General features: G+C 37.9%; 1 protein-coding gene across 1 annotated transcript in view; it reads left to right on the top strand.

The window, feature by feature from the left end:
• LOC311258108 (E3 ubiquitin-protein ligase rnf213-alpha-like) overlaps positions 1 to 19,004 on the top strand; it is a 63,993-nt gene extending 44,989 nt beyond the window's left edge. The window contains exons 46-68 of the mRNA XM_084354156.1: positions 197 to 299; positions 541 to 655; positions 1,486 to 1,690; positions 1,794 to 1,984; positions 2,203 to 2,325; positions 2,779 to 2,889; positions 3,617 to 3,859; positions 6,536 to 6,623; positions 6,886 to 6,920; positions 7,052 to 7,155; positions 8,178 to 8,331; positions 8,570 to 8,744; positions 10,129 to 10,217; positions 10,441 to 10,692; positions 11,359 to 11,488; positions 11,673 to 11,750; positions 12,051 to 12,231; positions 12,659 to 12,863; positions 13,409 to 13,486; positions 13,958 to 14,155; positions 16,187 to 16,276; positions 16,428 to 16,606; positions 18,646 to 19,004. Coding sequence (XP_084210282.1) covers positions 197 to 299; positions 541 to 655; positions 1,486 to 1,690; positions 1,794 to 1,984; positions 2,203 to 2,325; positions 2,779 to 2,889; positions 3,617 to 3,859; positions 6,536 to 6,623; positions 6,886 to 6,920; positions 7,052 to 7,155; positions 8,178 to 8,331; positions 8,570 to 8,744; positions 10,129 to 10,217; positions 10,441 to 10,692; positions 11,359 to 11,488; positions 11,673 to 11,750; positions 12,051 to 12,231; positions 12,659 to 12,863; positions 13,409 to 13,486; positions 13,958 to 14,155; positions 16,187 to 16,276; positions 16,428 to 16,606; positions 18,646 to 18,802 — 3,284 coding nt within the window. The 3' untranslated portion in view covers positions 18,803 to 19,004. The remainder of the gene's footprint in view (positions 1 to 196; positions 300 to 540; positions 656 to 1,485; positions 1,691 to 1,793; positions 1,985 to 2,202; positions 2,326 to 2,778; positions 2,890 to 3,616; positions 3,860 to 6,535; positions 6,624 to 6,885; positions 6,921 to 7,051; positions 7,156 to 8,177; positions 8,332 to 8,569; positions 8,745 to 10,128; positions 10,218 to 10,440; positions 10,693 to 11,358; positions 11,489 to 11,672; positions 11,751 to 12,050; positions 12,232 to 12,658; positions 12,864 to 13,408; positions 13,487 to 13,957; positions 14,156 to 16,186; positions 16,277 to 16,427; positions 16,607 to 18,645) is intronic.
• The last annotated feature ends 1,526 nt before the right edge of the window (positions 19,005 to 20,530 follow it).

The raw sequence follows: 20,530 nt of genomic DNA, 5'->3' as shown, positions 1-20,530 counted from the left end.
ATAAATTCCTATTTTTGGGGACCACGAAAGCATTTCTTTAATAAATGTAAGTTTCTTTTTAACAATAATATCCCCTCTTCTTTCATTTCAACATGCTTTTTGTAATGCCACTCTGAAATTAAGATTACTTTTAATAATTAAATAAGTCTTTATTTTTTTCTTACTAATATTTACTCTAAGTCATCTTTCAAACCAGAACATGGGCAGATTCACACCAAAGATCTGTCACCTTTCGACGAGTCCCCAGATAAAAACCCAGTTGTGAGATCTGTGATCCTCAAGCTGCTGCTGAAGTTCAGGTGGGTAAACTGAAATTCAACATCTGAATTTAAATGATTACAGATAATTAGAGCTGTCTGAAGTGTTTATAGGGCAGCACTGACAACAACAGTGCAAAGGTGTGTTACAGCATTGCTGCTTTCATCACATTGAAGAATTTGGTTATGAGAGAATGTTTGAATTGGTTTAAGCTCCTCTGTTTCACCTTGTGATGCTTTTCTGTATTGTACTAAGTGTATGATGAACTTAACTGTGTTTCAGCTTTGATGCAGTCCAGGAATATTTGCAGCAACATTTGTCATCAGTTGAAGACAGCAAATTTTTGGACAAGGAGGATAAAGCAGAGCTTTATGCCCTGTACATCAACTGCTTGGAGGTAAAATATATTTTAATCAAATACACATGACAGTAGCCTGTTGTTTTAAATGGAAAGACAATTTGATTGAAGATTTTGAAACATTCAAAAAAAGCTTCACAAAGAAAATAATTCAGGGCAACCTTTTATAACAGTTGACTATTTATGAAGATGCATAAAAACTGTTGGTGTGACTCTGACTGCTGAGACTGATAGGCTGGTGATAAGGAGCTGAACTTAAGGCAGAGAGACAACCATTTAAAAAGATAGCAGCAAGATGATAGGATAACAATGTAGGTGTGTTTTGTTGTGCTATTTTATAGATGTGATTGGCTGATGTGAACAGCTGATATCTCAACTGACAGCCCCAGATAATAACAGCAGGAATTATCAGTGAGCATGTGTGAGAGTAGTGAATGGTTGGAATAGCAATATGTTGCGTAGTTTTCTGTGAGAAGAAGGATGATATGTCTTTTATGTTTGTTTATGTCTTTTGATTCATTTAGGAAAAAAGTGTATTCATACATGGATTGATTTCCTCAGAGGGCTGCTGTATTAGATGTGATGTGAAGATGTGAAGGTGTGAGGGTCATATTTAGTGTTTAAATGAGCTTTGTATTCACATTGTTATCTACAGATGATTTATGAAAAATCAAAAGGTTTTGATGTAAGCTATGAAAAAACTTCTGCTTTGTCAGTGGGCCAAATTGATTTATTTCAGGGCCAGATTCTGGAGGAGTAGATGGCAGCTGTATCACAAACTGCTGTTTCAGTTTCTGGTCACTGCTGATTCAGGTCAGTTTGTGTCAAGTGATAGTTCAATAATAATCCTTTAACCTTTTTCTTTACAGGACTCAATGTGGGAGAAAATGCCTCAAGGAAACAAGGCTCAAGAGTTAAAGGCATTTTTCAATGGTGAAACACAATTCCTGCGCCTCTTTTTGGTTGAAGTCACTTCTGTTCCAGAAACAGTGTCTATTAAACATCTGCAGCACATCGCAAGATTGCGTCTTTCCCTCACCATGGCTGTCCAGCTCATCAGTGACAGTCCATCTGGTGAGAGAGAACTTAACTATGACTGGCAGTTTGCATTAGTGAGCGGTGAAAAAAAAATAAGAGTCTATCTATCGGATAACATTACTGTTACATTGCGTTGCAGACAATGATGTCTCAGAAGGAGCAGAGGATTTCCTGAACATGGTGATTAAGCTCTGTCAGGAGAGTGGGAATGATTGGTACCATGTTTACCTGATCCGTCATCTCAGTGAACGACAAGGTGTCGAGTTCGTCCAGACACTGTTGAAACAGCCAGAGTTCAGTTGGATTTTCCCTGCGGAAATCAATCAACAGGTACACCACTATTCATCAGCAAATCTACTATAGAAAAATGTATGTAAACATGTCACAACTATAATATTATGCAGGCCGTGGGGCCACTATCATTTGATAATGTGCAGGTCTTCATTTCTTAAGACATGGAAACAGACCATGACATCTGAAATCCATTCAAAGTCTCTCTATTTAGATATATGTTTTTGCTCCTTTACCTCCATTTATGGTGTAAACAGAATGAAGATGGAGGCCAGATGGACAAGTATCTTGTATATGGAGAGGAATACAAGGCCGTGAGGGATGCAGTCGCAAAGGCAGTGGTGAATGGCAATGTTGAACAGATAGAGGAAGTCTTAGAGGTATTTAAATTAAATTTACCAAATAAATCTGCTACAAGTACTGTTATATTCACTTTTTTCATATATTTGCCTCATTCCAGGGCTCTAGAACAACGTTTCCACTGGTAGCACTGGTGAACACCAGTCCATGATTGGTACATCATGGACTGGTGCAAAGCAAAGCAGAACTGGCATTTGTTCAGGGTCTGAATGTAAAAGTTAGAGATAACAGAGGCGACAATTTTATGGACAAACTTATATTTGCTAATCTATCAACAAAAGGAGACAACGATGCAATAAAAAGCAAAACTAAGGACAAGACAATTAACAAAGTGGTGTGGGCTAGTGTTACCTGGATGGAAATGTGAATGACTGTAATCTGGATTACTGAGTGTAATCAACTAATCATATTTTCATAATGTCTGGTTTCAGTCAGAATAGTATTTAATTTTTGTTTGTTTTCCATTGATTTAGAAATGTGATGTGCCACCAAGGAATCGAACAGTGTTCATCCTCCTGGCACTTTTCCGAGAAGTTACAACTTTGTACAGATCTGCAAATACAGGTCTTCATCCAACCCCTGAGGTATGAAGAAGGATAAAATGCACCTTTTCAGAAAACAAGTAACATATTACACATCAAGACTCTTCAGTAGACTAAAAGTAGCCCAGAGTTGAACAGACGCTGATTTCATTCAGGACTGAAAATGTGTGTACGACACAAGAACAGAAACTTTCAGTGATCAATTAATCCGTTGTTAAAGGTTCTGCCTCAATTGCTATTTAAGCTTGCATAACATTTTTTTCACAAACTACAAAGTTCTCTATGAACTGTATGTTGAGTGAAAATGTTTCGATATTGATAAACCTCAGTGGGCAGCATGTAACACTAACAAATCCGTCTCGGTTTGCAGAGGAAGATGAACATAATCCATGGGTCATCTGTCAAAATGTATCGTATTGGGTCCTGTGGGTGGCATGAAAAATACCAAAAGGTTTTCATACTTCCAAGCAGCAACGCTTCTAGCTTGGCAGAGCACAATTACTTGGTGTACAAAGCCAGTGAGGGATTGTGCCTTTTGGTTGTTCTAAGATCCTCCACTTGCCTTTTTAGACAGAAGTAAGATTGAGGGGTGTAGCGTGTAGAAGTAGTGTGTAGTGTTATTATAGAAATGTTTGACAACTTTCTTTCTTGGAAATATTTTATTTTTTTAATACTATTTTTCAGTTGATATTTTGTCGTCATATGTTTTATAATCGGCTATAAAAACCTGCTTATAGTCACTGTATATCATCTCATATCTTCTCTGTAGCAATGCCAAGCATTTGAAGAGCTCATCCAGGGCTCAAGGTTTCTGCATCAAAAAGAAGTAAGGGATTTTGGCTCAGCTTTGGTTCACAACAGGTTGGGAGAACTGGCCGTCCATCCTGGTAATACCATTGTTGACAACACTGTCATTGAGCTGACCATCCATCTGGCAGCTGTACTGCTCACTGGGACTTACCCTCTTGTGATGCCACTCAAGCAACTTGGTCTGTCTCCTCAAAATATGCAGGTAAACATGTATGGTATCTGCCTGTCTAGACCACCAATGACTGTTTTACAACTTTATGGTACCTTACATAGTCAAGTGTTTGGAGTGTACATTAAAGATATTTTGGGTTATAGGCAGGGGTGACTGTAGACAGGTACGGTCCAGTACACCGTACCACTTAAAGATTCAGTGCTGGTAGGCAGTACTGGCTAGAAGGAACAACAACTGCCTGCCAAAACCCACATCCAAAATCTAATGTTTACATTTTCAACAAGAAAACACATCTGCTAACGCCATGTCATCTTTAACAACTCATGTTTTCCTTATACATTGCTTCTAAATTGTTCTTAAGTGCTTTGTGCTGTGTTTTAAATCTGTGCTGGAGGGAACCCCACTGCCTTTGCCATAACTACTGGTAGTTACCGCGAGTGGGATCCACATGAGGACAGCTGCTTCACTCCAAATTATTTTACTGTATGCATCTAAACTGTTTGTATGACCTTTTGTGTGTAGTTTTTCTGCTGTTCCTCGTGCACAAATGCGCATGTGGCTTTCTTAATGGAGAGCATTACTGCTGCTGGGGGGGTTGCTGCGGGTAATATTTTCCTCATCAAAGACATATATAGCGGCATCCCACCTCCTATTTACCAGAATAATAATTTTCATGACCAGTACCGACTGATCCGCACATCACTATTACACACAGACGGGCACGCAGCAGCACTCATCCTCTTCCTCAGTTAAATATCAGTGTATTTGCTTATATGCAGTCAAACAACGTGTTGATGAGATAGATGATTGTGTAACAGTAGAGGGTCCAGCACATACTTGCCAACATTGGATTGTGAAAAATAGGGAGATTTTTTTCATCGGTGTATCGGCCCAAGGAACAAGGTTCCTTTGCCAGGTGTGCATATACATGGCAAGAAATGATGACAATTATTGTCATCATTTCTTGCCTTGTATTTTAAACCTGATGAAGGAACCTTGCTCTGAAAATGTTGTTTCTTTGATATTAAATAAATGATTCTGTTTACCATTGAGGACAATGAAAAAATTAGCTGTTTTTATTGTTGAAATGAGTACCAGAAGGCTAAATAAGGCGGTTACACTGCAATGCATTTAGTGCAGTATTTATTGCACATCAAATTAAAAATAGATACATCCTTCCCTCCTCAAAATCTCAAAAGTACTGAAAAAGAATGAGTGTACAGAAATACAATATTGTACACAATGTGCAAAAGAGTTGCCTTACAAACAACACTAACTGGACACTGAATTGTGTGCATCTTAGTGAGTGTGTGAATGTCCAAGCCTTAATCCTTATTCCCGCATTGTGGGTACTACACCAGCTGGCTCTAACCCAGGGGAAGGTCTCGGTCCACGCTGTGTTAAATCTGGACGCATATTTCTTTTTTTCCTTTTTCAGTTTTTCTTTTCTTTGGATGAGTGTCAGGTGTCACTCTTTCTCTGACTCTATCCATCTCTGTCCGAACGTTGAAGTGAGCGGGAAGACAGAAACCACCAGCGAGTGACGACTTCTTCTTCTTATTTTCCGGTCGTATCAACGCTACTTGGCATATCACTGCCTCCAGCGAGTGACTGAGTCACATCACCGGCTTGCCTCATATGTGCAGGCAGGCCAGGGTTGCCAGATACTGCGACAAATATCCCCCACAATCTTACTTGTTTCCTTCACTGTAAAATCAGCAGTCTCCCACGTGAATCGGGAGAGTTGGCAACCCTGGTCCAGCAGCTGAGGACAACCTCCCAGTCCCTGAGCAAAGACGAGTGCGACCGTTTAATATGAATGCACCAGGTCCCAGGGCACCTGGCTCTTAAAGGGAATAGGAGATGGCACTTGGATTGGTTTAATTTATGTTCCACCCAAAACACACCCATGGCTAATTAAGATTCTAAATATAACCCCTTTGCGCCTTGTACCTAAATTTGCGCTCAGATTATCCGCCATTTAACTTGCAAAAGGGAGATGGACATGCCCTAAACGCACTTGCACCGTGGACTGTAGACCATGCGCTTTAGAACGAGCACCTGTTCCAGATTAATTTAGTTGTAGTAATTATAACCAAACAAGTTGTTAGGATAATAAAAGTTTTGTCAACATTCAGTAATAATCTGTGGCATTTATACCATGACACATCGTAACAGAGATTTTGATATATTTTACTCTTAATCATCTGTATTTTCATTTTCATGCCTGATGTTCTGAAAATTCAAAAACAGAGACTTCATAACTGTTCAGCTGTTATTAATTTGTAATCATTTAAAGCAAAACAAGTTGTTAGGATTTTGAAAGTTTTGTCAAAAATCACATATTAAATCTGGCACTTAAACCATTTAAACAAATCTTTTGCTATACATGATGTCAAGTGTTTCTAATTTCTTTTCTACTCCAACACTGAAAGCATTTGTTCAGTGATGCATGAAGCTAGGGGACACAATAACAAGTGATAAAGATTAATAGTAGTACTGGCAAGAACTAAAACTACTTTCAGCCTTGGTTATATGGCAGAAAAATCCTGTATAAATTCTGTCAATCCATTACTGTTTACTCGCTGAAAGTATTGTAAAATCAAAATCCAACAGCTTGTGTAAAAAACTTAATTGTAGCTGATGATTACTTTTTATGTTACTTTCATGCCAGTTTTTACAAGTTGTTTCTATTAAATCTTACAGAGGGCATTTATACCCACAATGCCTGATGACATGTTAGCTGTTGCCCAGGAAGCCATAAAACAAGACTTTGGGCAGCTCACTTGGTATGGTAAGTATTACTTATTCATATATAAACCGCAATGGTAAATTATGGTTTCTTGCAGCTTTATTCATTGGATAATTGCATCTTAGTTTATCTCAATAGTCTGCATTTATTTATACATTCCATCTCCTCAGTGGATTTTATTTTCCCAAACAGTCTCAAAGTGTTGATAATCTTTATCACTCTTGGTTTGCTACATCATATTAAATGCTAAGGGACTCACATTAACCCACATAGCCTACTCTAAATTGCCAATTGTTTTTCACAGTGTGTCCAAATAATCACCCATGCTTTGTTGATGAGGTAAGCTATTTTCATGTAGTTCCACTTAACTAATTTGCAAAGTTATTAAAACATGAAGTAGTAAAAACATACCGTATGTAAGAAATTTGCTTTCTGAGCAAAATGTTCTGATCTGCTTCATTCTACTGCAGTGCGGCAAGCCCATGCAGAGAGGCCAATGTCTGGAGTGTGGCGAGGAGGTTGGAGGGGAACATCATAAACCCCTACCTGGATTCACATCTATTCAGCTGCAACAGTGAGTGTCATTATTGGTCAAGCTACAGTCACTCACTCAATTGTCTCTTAGTAGTTTTGCTCTGTAATATAGTATACTTCCCACTTAAAATGTCATTTTTGTGTCGGACGTAATATATGGAGGGACCATTAAGTATTATTTATAGTTGTTTGGTGGGTGAAAAAAAGTCCACAAAGACACAATATACATGCAAATCCTAACATTTTTTAAAATGTAGGTGATTTTGTTAACACAAGAAATGTTACCACGACAGCAAAGTAAAAGTGAAAAAAGTGTAATATTTTGATGTTTATGGTAGGGATGCACAATGTATATTGGGCGATAAATTATTGGCCTGGTTTTGGGAAATATATATTATCGGCCATTTATCGGTATTAGGGAAATTAATGCCCGATAAATAGAGCAGATAATATTTTGCCAATGCTTTCTGACTTAAGTAGTGCAGCACCTATACACTTGTACGATGTAGTAGATGATGTAAAACTGGTTTGCAGTCCACCAATAAACACAGAGAAGTAGAAGAACAAAGAAGAAGAAGAAGGAGACAATGCAATTGCAATTTGTGACACATATTCTGCAAGGGTTCTGAGAAGACGGAGGGAGTCTACAATGTTAACACAATATGACGTTAATTGAGTTATGTAATATAAAATTCTTAAAAATGTGAAGCTATTGGTTATCTTAGGCATCGGCTATGAGAAGCAGGTAATTATTGGTCATCTGTGTCAGCTGAAAAAAAATCCATATCGTACATCTAGTAGAAAATATCTAGTATATTGCCAGCTGCCCATAATGTGATTTATAGTACCTACAGTAGTTATGAAACTTTATGTCAAAAATAATCAGATTAATATCATTAATTTTATAGGAGCAATAAGCAGATGATAATTTGTGAGTTCCTTTATTAAACCCATTTGATTGTAGTTGTACCATCAAATGTCATGTAGACGTACATTTAAACAACTCTCCTGTATTACTAATTTGACTGATTGACTGACTGATGCTTTGTTATGTTTTTTAAGGGATCGAACAAAGCCTGGCCACATCTTGGGAGATCCTGAGCTGAGAAACAACCCAGATGCACTGGACACTAAAAATATGTCTCTGACTCCCTTCACTCTGGTCCGGCTGGTTACACACTTGGCAATGTTGCTGGGTGCCTCAGAAAAATCCCAGGTGAGTGGATGAAGTCAATTACTCTCAAAATTAGATATTTATATCTGCATCAGCACTTACTGTGTAGAAGCAGTTTCTGAACAGCTAACTTTGTTGGACTGCAAGCACTAATGTTTTTGTAGAATTGATGTTAAGTTTAGCTGAGATATCAAATGATTCTATCCAGATAAAGATCTCTGTGCAAGAAAACACATAAAAACGAATAATTCTGCCTGTTGTTTTGTAACATTGTCTTTAGCATTTCCAGCACATTATTCAGCCGACTGTAGAGGATGCAAGTTCGTTTCTTGCTCTACACATAAAAAAGGATCTGGATCAGCTGTTAAAGGCGCTGGGAAGAGGATTTGACGACACTGTTACAACTGCTCACTTGGTGCTCAGGTCCCTGCAAGAGCTCGAGCAGGCCAGTCACTGTAAGACCACCAGCAGTCAGTCACTGTTAAAAAGTTATTTGTTAAAGCACATTGCCTGATCTAATTTGTCCAAATCACAACAAAGATGAGTCCCACTCACACTAATTCAAGACCCTATTTGCTCTAATTGAATTCTAGTGTAGTCTTGCAAAGCCAGACCTATCTCCACAGCACTCGAGAAGGGTCTGGCTACAACAACTGTCATTCTGGTATTGGGGGAAAATACTTGTATGTATTGACTTGTTTGTATTTCTTTAACCCAAATACAGTCATCTCAGGCATCACCGTGCAAAATAGTGTCGGGGGGAACTTGTTTTGTACGCTGGTAGGTGAGCTCTGGCATTTAAATGGCTAAATCCCTGCAAAAGAAAAGGTTAAAGCTGCTAGCTCGTTGAGGTTCACACTGTTAGTGACCAGATTAGCGAAGAGTAACTTGGCCATTTTCAGCATGTAGGTTGCTAGCTCTGATTTTGTTGTTTTTTCACGTAACTACAGAGATTTTGAAATCAGTAACACATAGATAGCGGAATGAGGCAAAGAATGCCATCTAAAATAGGCACCAATGCCTGACTAATGCCGACAGTCTACATCAGCGGAGTCAGTAACTGTGTGGTTACCAGTTGGAAAAACAATAATGGAAATCGGAACCTGAAACCTCATTCAGTACAGGTCTCAAGCAAGTCCCAAGGCATCTGTTCTTAGACTAGTCAAGTCCCAAGTCAAGTCATCCCCCAGTTTCAGTGAAACAAATGAGATCAAACAAAAAAAATTAATAACTTTAAAAGCTTCTTTCTTTCTTAATTGCTTCTCAATCGAAAAAAAAAAGAAAAAATGTTTCCCCATTATTTTTGAACAGTGAAACACTGTTATCTAGACAAGTTACATTCAACCACTGTCTCTGTCTGCCTGTTTGCTCAACAACTCAGTTACAAACAGATTCAGGCTCTTAAGCCCCATACAGTATGTGTGTGGATTTCTTGTTTCCATCATATATCTGAATAACCATCCATGGATATAAAATAATCAGACATAAAATGAATACAGACAAGTCGCAGTCTTAAGTGAAGTTACAAGTCTTAAACTTCCAAGTACAGGTCAAGTCTCAAAACATTTATTTTCTGTCAGATCAAGTTGCAAGTCATCAAAACAGTGACTCGAGTCAACTCAAGTCCAAGTCACAATGACTTGAGTCCACATCTGTGAGATGATGGACACATAGCCTACAAAATTTTTTTTAAAAATGTGTCTAAATTTGTCGGATATGCATTGAAAATTGTATTTGTGTGAAAGGATAGTAAGAATATATTTGAAAATTACACATTTGTATATAGGGTAAAGAAGATAATGTATTTTGTACATTTTGTCTCTGTTTTAATTTGACTAGCTGATATTGATCCTAACCTAACAACCAAAGCATCCAGAAACAAATGGGAGACTACTGTGGCTGAAGATATTATGACACCTCAGTTGAAGGTAACACTGTTTGCCATACATTTTTACCATTTCACATTGTTTTTTCCCCCCTTGCAACTGACAATGTAGCTTTTATAAGCTTTGACTCGTACATGTCCATTTACTACTCATTTATAATGCATATGTGTTGTATGCTGATATTTACATGGCTTTCTTTAGCACAAATATTTTTCACTGCTGCAGCAAAACTCTCCTCCCACTATTCCAAATATTTTGTGCCTAGGATCTTGATCAACTCCTACAGAAAGCAAAGGGCTTCATCAGGACTGACTCCCGTGTTTCTTCCAACTTCATCATGAGGGTGACCTTTGGTGATGATTGCTCCTTCCTCACATCTCTAGCGCAGGGCTCTCAGGTCCACACTTCAGCAGTGTGGAGCTACAGGGAGAGGCTGTCACTGCTCAGCCTCACACACATTGTGGAGCAGCATGACCAAAAGGAGGAGCTGCCTCTTCTCTGGAGGTTCCTGCAGAAGGTAAATGTCTGCGAGATGTAAAGCTTTGTGACAGAATGGCTTTGAATTCACCTCTCCATCCAACAGTTTGGTTCAGAGCAAGACATCTTTACAAGATTACTGTAAGGTTTGTTGTAGATATTCATTTCCAACAGATTGACTTGATAATTGTATTTTTTGGCATCCTGGCCTTTCATCTAGGGGCACCAGCAAATAAAATTTAACATTGTTGGATTCATTTTAGTAACTGTGCAAGTTCAGAGAATATGCTCTTTGCATTTTAGACCGACCATTAGATTTTCTTTTAAGCAACCTTCAGACCGAATGTCAATTATGATAACAAGATATCCTATAATCTGTAAGTAATCATTTGCAATGGCACCTGCCAACAGCTTCAGGATAAATGTTACATTTTTACTAAAATTACTCATAATACTTTCATTTTACAAACAGTCTTGAGAAGTAGATTAATACATTTACAGTGATTTTGTTATAACATGTGTGATTAAAAAGTTTGAGTGAAAATTATTTTCCCAGTAATCTTCAAAAAAAGGAAAAAGAAAATTAGAATAAAAACCTCTTTGAAATTTCAGTAAAATGAAAAATGAGGTTAATTTTGTTCAGCTATATATAAATAATCAATGGTTATGAGGTGTGACTTTTAGCTGTTGTGTTTTTCTTATTCAGGAGGGGGAAATTCGACAGATTAAGCTCCTTCCAAACATCCTAAACCTGCAGAAACGCTTGGTGAGAAAGTTCCAGAACACATCTGACCAGACGATGGGCTCCATCAGAGAGTTCATTGAGAAGCAAAAAGGTACAGCTGCTGTATCTCTGAGCAATGACTAGACCAAAGCCTTATTTAATTCACAAAATCTTAACATTTAATTGTCCAAAATCTAATGGAAGGACTTAATTTTTGGGGAGGCATGGGTTATGGGACAGAAAATATGCTTTTCTTTCTTTAAATTTTTTTGTAACCCAAACATTTCTTGTTTCAGATACGAGAGAGTGGTATGAAAAACACATTGACATCTTCCTTAAAACATGGAATCTGCTCAGAAATTTTGTAACCAGCAGTAAGTAAAGCTTACCCTGCTCTTAATCTCCTTAAAAAGTTTACTGATGGAAGCACTCTCAGTGAGTGCTTTTACATCTGTCTTTGTCCTCTCCCTTATTTTTTTCTGTTTTTCTTTGTGTTACAAAGCACTTTGTCACAACTTTGCCAGATAAATAAAGTTGAATTTAGCATGAATTTACCTTAATGCATTAACACAATTGTAATATTGTTTAACATGTCTAGTAAGCACTTAATCAGTGAATGCATATTTATTTATTGCTGTATTGAAAAGCCATTTTATGTCCTCTTCAAACTACAGATGAGCTGAAGATCCCAGAAGTGTTTTGCGGCAAGGACTTGGACCTGAACAGCGACCTGCTGTACCTCCTGCCCCGGCGGCAGGGTCCAGGCCTGTGTGCCACAGGGCTGGTCAGCTACCTGGTGACGCTACACAATGAGCTGGTGAACGCTGCTGACAGCCACACTAAAGTGGACAGCAGGTACAAAATATACACAGAGCTGCAAAAAACAAGCTAACTGTATTGTCTAACAGGGAGTAGATGACAATTTTTCAGTTTAACATACACTGTACATGTACACTGTACATACTGGCTATTTAAAGATTCCTTTCTTCCTTTTTCTTAGAAAGAGTACTTTTATGCTTCTGCATATGTTATATGTAACATCGGCAGCGATCATGCCTTCTGCTAGTGTGCTTTATATATTGATCAGAAATTTTAGCATCTGGCCAAATATCCAGTTGAATCATTTTTATTGATGAACAGCCAGATATTATGGACAATTAATTATAACAAGTTTGCCAATAAAAAAAACATGTTTGCTGTAAGAGAGTTTATGCGTTTTGGTTTGGATAAAGAATGTAACTACATGAATAACAAGATTATACTTGCATTATAATATCTGCAGCAGTTACAGGGTGACTGTGGCAGAGCTAACGGAAGAGCATGTGATCCACTATGACATGGAGAAAGACCTGCTTCCTCTGGTTTTATCCAACTGCCAGTACAGCTTAGAACGTGGCCATGAGACGATATCACAATTTGACCTGCCCAGGATCCAGCAGCAGATCCTCACCCGCTTCCTGCAGGGAAAACCCATCATCACCCGCACAGTGAGTCCAGAAAGCCTGGTTTGGTTACAGCAAATGAAAGAGGCATAAACACAAGTTCAGCAGTCCTGTGCAGTCTACTGTTGCCATGATTGTGCACTACCTTGGTCAGACAGGCGATGGACGGGCCACAAAGGGGAAAAGTGTGTAATTTAAAAAACAAAATCACAGACTGTTGCTGCAGATCACGAGTTTGCTTCATCCTGTCTGAACAACCCAACTGGTTAACATAGGCACCGAAAGGAAGCAGGCAGTGCTTCCACATCCTGCTTGAATCTGACATGGGTCATCCATCATGCCTTGCACAACACAGAGCAGACCTTCTCTGACTTTGTCATCATGTCCAACTACATGTCCGCTGTCATATTTTATTGTATGTATTGCTAAGCAAATCTAGAGGGTATGCACTGGGTTAGTTAACAATATGGTAAGACATTTTCAACAACAAAATCGTAACTTCTTGTTTGTGTCATTGCATCTGCTCTGTGTTGCCTTACTTATTTTTCTTTATTTCCCTGCTTCACTAAACTCACTGTGCTTTATTTTAGGGAATTCCCACTCTGGTCAACACACAAGACAGAGACTACGAAACTATTTTCAAAGCAGTTAAAGGAAAAGTGCCTCAGGTAAATGAATAAACCCTCTACAGTACTTTTGCACAATAGGCAACTGAATTGTGACTAAAGAGGGCACATCATCATCATCACCTCATCATCATCAAACATGCCATTAAACAGAAATAATCTCATGTGAGAAGCTGAAACCAGAGAATGCTTGGTAGGCTATTTGTGCTAAATAAATGCTAAATACTTAAAATATGAATTGGTTGTTGCTAAATAATTTTCTCTCGATCAACTAATCAACTTAACAATTAATAACTAATCATAAAGTTAATAGTTGGTCCTAAAAGAGCTATAAACAGGATTGCATTGAACAAGGTTACAATCCAACATGCATTTTTGTTGACCATCAAAACTGCAGCATGAATGAACTGAAGAAGGTTTGTCACTGTGCTATTGAATGACATGAGCTTCATTTGTCACATATTTACAGTAGCTTCAGCCTTCATTCATACTTACATACTGTTGTTCCTTCAGGTCGCTCTGTCCTCTCTGACCCGGAATGCCTTGTCCAGAGGGCTGGACTCATACAGCGAGGTGTGTGAGGCGCTTGAGATCTTGGACCTGCTAATGGGTTTCCTCTCAATGACTGGTGGTGATCCCATGATGTCGCTGGTCACCTACCTCCAGGACATCCTGAAGATGGCCGACCACATCAATCATCACATATTGCAGGTCAGCATATATCCAGCTTCTTTTGCCCAGGCTGAATACTGTTACAGTTATTTTATGTAAACTGACTCTCTAAGATGTCCATGTAAACCCACACAACACATCCCAAAATGAGCCCGATCTGGCAACACTGCTGGGCCCGCCTCCCACTTGCTGTAACCTCCACTACAGATATCTGCAATGTCATTTTCACCAGTCAGTAGATGATTTGAGGGGGGACCAGGGAGGATGCTGTTCCCTTGGTTAGGAAAATTACCAAAATGCATCCACCTGGTAAACCTGACATCACTCTCCATCACCCTGAGGCATTATTATGGATCCCATTGCAGTTCTCAAAAGATGCACCCTACTTCACCTGTGATTTATTTACTGTCTCACACAGTAGCTCTGGTAATGTGTGTTTTTTCTGCGGTTTTTGAACTGTAGTTTTCTGGGTAAACACACCAGTCTCATTGTTCTCTCTCTCGGCCTTCTGCTGCTCCTATGGGGCTGAGTTAAACTTTTAACATCTGAAATAATTTTTTTAGTCTGCTCTGAGGACAGCAGTTTCACTCCAAACAATTTGACTGCATTAACCTGGAGTGTGCATGTGACCTTTTGGATTTGTAAAAGAACACTACTTTAATTAACCTTAGATCCTGACCGATCCTGTCACCGTGTTGAGAGATTTAAATAAATAGTTATGTTATACTGCTGTGCCTCATGCGTATATACACACAGTGGATGCACTTATGCTTGCTGCTGCTGGAGGATTGATTCAGGTAATGTAATTAATATTTTCAACAATGATGATGTACAACCCCGATTCCAAAAAAGTTGGGATCCTGTGTCAAATGTAAACAAAAACAGATTGCAATCATTTGCAAAACAAATTGTGTTAACCGACAACAGTTTCACCAAGTGTTCACAAGCCCATTTAGTTATATCATTTCTACAGTGTTTCACAAAGTGTTGAACCTCACCCCATCCCTGCTTGTGAATGACTGAGCCTTTGCATGCCCCTTTCATACTCAATCATGATACTATCACCTAATACCAATGAGCCTGTTTACCTCTGAAATGTTCCAAACAGATGTTTTCTGAGCATTTCATAACTTCCACAATCTTTTGTTGACCCTGTCCCAACTTCTTTGAAAAGTGTTGCTGGCATTAGATTCAGAATATGAATATATTTACAAAATCAATAAAGTTGATGAGGTATTGTCTCTGTACTGTTTTCAATTGAGTGTATCCCAACATTTTGAAATCAGGGTTGTATTATTTCACCCACCCGCAACCCTCCTATGAATCAGAATGTTTATTTAATGTTTGTTTTGCCCGATCTGCAGTGCCTGTGGATATAACAGCAGTCCACCGTTGCTGCCTGGCAGAGATATGCACACGTCTGTTACTTTGAAAGATATCCACTTGAATTGTCAAATTCAAATTCTTGCATGGAATGAGGACTGTGGATTTTGAGTAATTACATTATAAATACATAACGAAGGGCTCTCTTATAGGCAAATATTCATATGGGCACCTGACTAAAGTTTTAAGACATACTGTACTTTGTGAATCAAATGACAAATTGTGAACCTATCCTTTAATGAATTATGACTACTTTTTCATCATGAGTTAAGTAAAAGCAAAAAACAACTCTAAATGCATCACTTCACTGTCTTAAGTCAAGTCAGGCTAGTTTTATTCATATAGCCAAAATTCACAATCACAGTGCCTCAATGGATTTTATAAGTACAGTGACTTCCAGCCTCCAGTCATTCCACCAACCTAAACAATTATAGTTGTAATTACAATGTGCACGATAGTGTGCCTTTTCCTAATCAACACAAAAATATGGACATTTTAAAGAGATAGAGTTTATCATTACCACTAATTAAATCAGGTCAATCACCCAAATAAACATAAGTAAAATAAGGTAATTACAAAATATAGCTCCATTTAAATAAATCCCATTTTAATAACATTCTCAAAACCCAAAGACTAAAGAAACTGTTGGTATAAGTTCAGTTCAGACTCTTTACGCTGTTTCTTCAGGTTCTGCAGAGATGCAACCTCAGACACTGTGTTTCTCTGTGGCAACTCCTCTCCTCCCTCAAATCTGAAAACTTGCTCCGTCTCAAGAGGGTAAGTGTTGCTTTTGCCAGATGTTGGGTCTTGTTAAATGCAAAACAAGAGCACTATACTGAAAATCACTTAAAAACCTGGGTATGGCTCATCAAAAATATGTTGTCATTAATTCATTTGTTCGTTCGTTTGTTGGTGTTTCTACAAAAAGGAGCCCTTTATGGGGTATCCAGATGAGTACCACATGTCGCTGACAGAAGAAGACAAGACTGAGTTGAAAACCTTCATGTCCAGGGCAAACGTGGACCAATGGCTGCTTGAGATGCACGAGTTCCTCCTGTTGAGTCTCGGCCGCCCGCGGGCCACTGCCGATTACATGCCATCCTGGAGGTAAATCTCTTAAACAGCTTCACAATTTCTACTGCTATTTTTCAATTTAAGGGATGATTGATGCACGAGACATCTAAAATATCTCATTCGATGGATTGCTGCAGCAATTAAAAAGACATCTTATCTTGGGTTTTAAATATTTCACTTAGTTGAAACATCATAATTACATCAAGTAAAGGCTTAGACTCTGTTTTATCTTTTAACTTCCATCCTGAACTGGGAATGTGTCCCATCATGTAGCCTGGCATCTGCTGGTTGTGATCACCTTGTGTGTGCATTTTAGTAAAAATCTGAACAGTTATATAATATATCATACAGTCTGAAGGGCTGCGAGACCTTGAAGAAAATGATAGATCAACTTCCTTGCACAGGGCTCAGATCAGCCAGTCATGCTTCTTTTAAACAGTCCTGACTGGTCAGAATGTGTTTTATTTTGGTAATACAACATTATTTTCATTGAAAGCACAGTGAACAGCGGAGACTCACCTGGTTAGGTACACTATTGCACAGTTATGTGACATGGATGAATTATTGTGTACCGAGCTTCAAGAAGCATCAAAACTATGCTGTTAATAAAATATCTTGTATGTAAGAGATAATGCCCGATATAATCAGGAATTAATGGATAACTCGAAGGTCAGAATGGCAGAGTCAATCACATTTTGTATGGTTGACAAACAGCAAATATAATTTCACAGTGTGTTTAACAACAAGACTCACTAGCCTGCCAGCCATGTCACTGTCCCCAAATCAATATCAAGATTTTCACAAACAAATGACTGGCCATGTGAACTGTCAGCCGCACCGGGAAGTAGTAAGTGGAGTATCAAATGGGTTGTGAGATGATCACTTGTGGTTTAAAGTATCAGTCAGTTTAGAAGGACAGTGTTACAAAGTTACAGGCACCATCCTGTGCTGTTTAGAGGGTAATGCACTGAAGGACTACATTTTGAGTGGGTGAATTGACAGTTAATGCAATATTTGTGGTAGATGTAGTGATGTCAAACCAAATGAGTCCCTCATAAAATATGGCTGTGTGCTCCAAATGTTAAGAAATTTGCAGCAGGCTGTGTGAATCGATCAGGACTGCAACATTTGACTTTTTACTATTTACTACAGCCAGCAATAGAAAACAGAAGTTAAAGGGGAAATAGACAACGTTTCATCATTCCCTCTCCCTATTGCTTCCCTGTGTTATTATTGTTGGCGCTGTTGTAAACACAGCATTAGCAACAAGGCTACCACTAGTAGCCTGGCTACAACTCCTACATCCCAGTTTGACCTAGAAACCCTGATCTCTGCGCCATGAAAAGGCAGAATAAAACATCTGGTTGTAATTATAAGTCGGCAGGTTTTAGTAACCTCTACGTTTTTACTTGATCTAGTAGAAAGAATGCTAGTTTTGAACCGTCTTGAGTCATGCTGGTAAGAGGAAACACATATTAGCAGGGTAACAGACTTTGACACAACTCTGGCGCTCTCCATCCAGTGAGATACAAAACATAGACCAAATTAAAAGATGGAATCATTAAGACCAATAACTTCAATAAAGAGTTGTAACAAGGTGATACGGAATATATATGTGATACTAACATTGTAGAATAAGATCATTTTGACAACTGAAACTGTGTTAAGGGCATTTTAATGTCACCTTGTTATGAGTGTGCACAATTTGTAAAACATCCATCCATTTTCTAAAGTTCTTGTTGTGAAAGGCTAGTCAAATAATTCTCTCAAAATTTAGTCACCATCACTTACTCATTCAAGTCAGTTGACAATTTAAAGAAGTTATCAAGGGCTTCTAATAATAATAATTTAAAACATGGGTAATGGCGGTTTCTAGAATTCACAGTATCTTTGTTGTTTATGAGTTTGTCCAGTTAGTTTTGAATTGCTTCTCTTAGGTCCTTCAATTGTACCTATTTGTACAACTATTAAAGATGAGGAAAAGGGAGGATAAATAGCAAAACATGGTCATTTATCTTGATTGGAACTGAGAAAGTAATGTGTTAAGATTAATATCCTTTCCTTTTGCTTAGTGTGAAAGAGACTGTGACTGTCTACATGGACCGTAAAGAAGTGGAGGTGCCTCCTTACGTGGAGGAAAAATTTCCTGAAAATCTACAACTGTCCCAGATCGTCGAGACATGGAAATATGCCATCACAGCCAAACAGGAGTACCTGACAGAGGGATGAAATGGATGAGTTTTTGAGTGATTTGTAGAAACCAGAGGAGTTAGATTTCACTTTGTTTATTATTTGTTTCTGTTTTGATTGATTTTCTGTCCTAGTTATGTATGAAAGATGAACAAATATAACGTTGAGGCGCTAAAGAAACAATCAAGCATGCCATGAATGATTAAACCTGAGTACATGATGCCTTGAAGTTAGTTTAGTGTTATCCTGATCCGGCTGATCATTGACTGCATTTACTATATTATCTGTTTATTAGTTATTTTTACATTTTACATTTTACATTTTACTCTTTGAGCACCAAATCTGATAGTTAGGGTAAAACATCTACATGGTGGTGCGATAAACTAGTGAAGAAAACATTTTGCATTTTATTTTTATTTTTCTCATACATTTAAGTATTTTTATCTTTATTATTATCTTTTTTTCTCTGATAAAATTGTCAGTCACAGCTGAGGGATTTGTGTGGAAGTGATTGCAGAGTGTTCATTTGATATCTTTGATTTTTTGTTTTAAGTTTTTATGGTCAGTCGGACCATGCTTAGGGTTTAAGTGTGTTTTGTTCAGTCCATGTTTGGGGTTAAAGACATGGTCAAAATGTGTGACATCCCGTATGAGTGACTACAGGGAACTTGGATTTGTTTGTACTCTTCACTGAAGTTTTCAGAACAGCTAACAGTCATTCTTTAAGCCTGTTTAGTCTTAAACTGTTATCAAGGAAAACTGAAGTGATGAACTAGATGAGTTAAGAGAGATTTGAGTTCACAGGTGAAGTTTTGGTCATATAATGTAGAAACCAAAGGAGTTTGATTTAACTTTGTTTTTTTTTTTGTTTCTGTTTTTATTGATTTTCTGTAATAATTGTGAATGAAAGATGAAGAACCTGAAGGATCCAGACTTGGCAAACAATGAGGCATACCAAGTAGACCAATTGAACCTGAGTACCAGATGCCTTGAACATATAAAGTTTGTTTAGTGTTATCATGAGCCGGCTGATCATTGACTGCATTTACTATATTATCTGTTTATTAGTTATATTTGCATTTTTTGGATAAAGTTTATTTTACTCTTTGAGCACCAAATCAGAATCTACATGGTGGTGCGATAAACTAGTGAAGAAAACATTTTGCATTTTATTTTTATTTTTCTTATACATTTAAGTATTTTTATCTTAAGTTTTTTTATTATTATCTTTTTTTCTCTGATAAAATTGTCAGTCACAGCTGAGGGATTTGTGTAGAAGTGACTAGCATGGTTATTTGATATCTTTGATTTATTATTTTAAGTGTGTTTTGTTCAGTCCATGTTTGGGGTTAAAGACATGGTCAAAATGTGTGACATCCCTTATGAGTGACTACAGGGAACTTGGATTTGTTTGTACTCTTCACTGAAGTTTTCAGAACAGCTAACAGTCATTCTTTAAGCCTGTTTAGTCTTAAAATGTTATCAAGGAAAACTGAAGTGATGAACTAGATGAGTTAAGAGAGATTTGAGTTCACAGGTGAAGTTTTGGTCATATAATGTAGAAACCAAAGGAGTTTGATTTAACTTTGTTTTTTTTTTTGTTTCTGTTTTTATTGATTTTCTGTGATAATTGTGAATGAAAGATGAACCTGAAGGATCCAGACTTGGCAAACAATGAGGCATACGAGGAAGACCGATTGAACCCGAGTACATGAGGCCTTGAACATATAAAGTTTGTTATCATGAGTAGTGTTATCATGAGCCGGC

The sequence above is a fragment of the Pagrus pagrus genome, assembly GCF_965226575.1.
Source record: "Pagrus pagrus genome assembly, chromosome: 6".
In the NCBI taxonomy this organism is placed as follows: domain Eukaryota; kingdom Metazoa; phylum Chordata; class Actinopteri; order Spariformes; family Sparidae; genus Pagrus; species Pagrus pagrus.
Note: the sequence above shows the minus strand (reverse complement) of the source record. Positions and strands in the feature narration are given on the sequence as shown.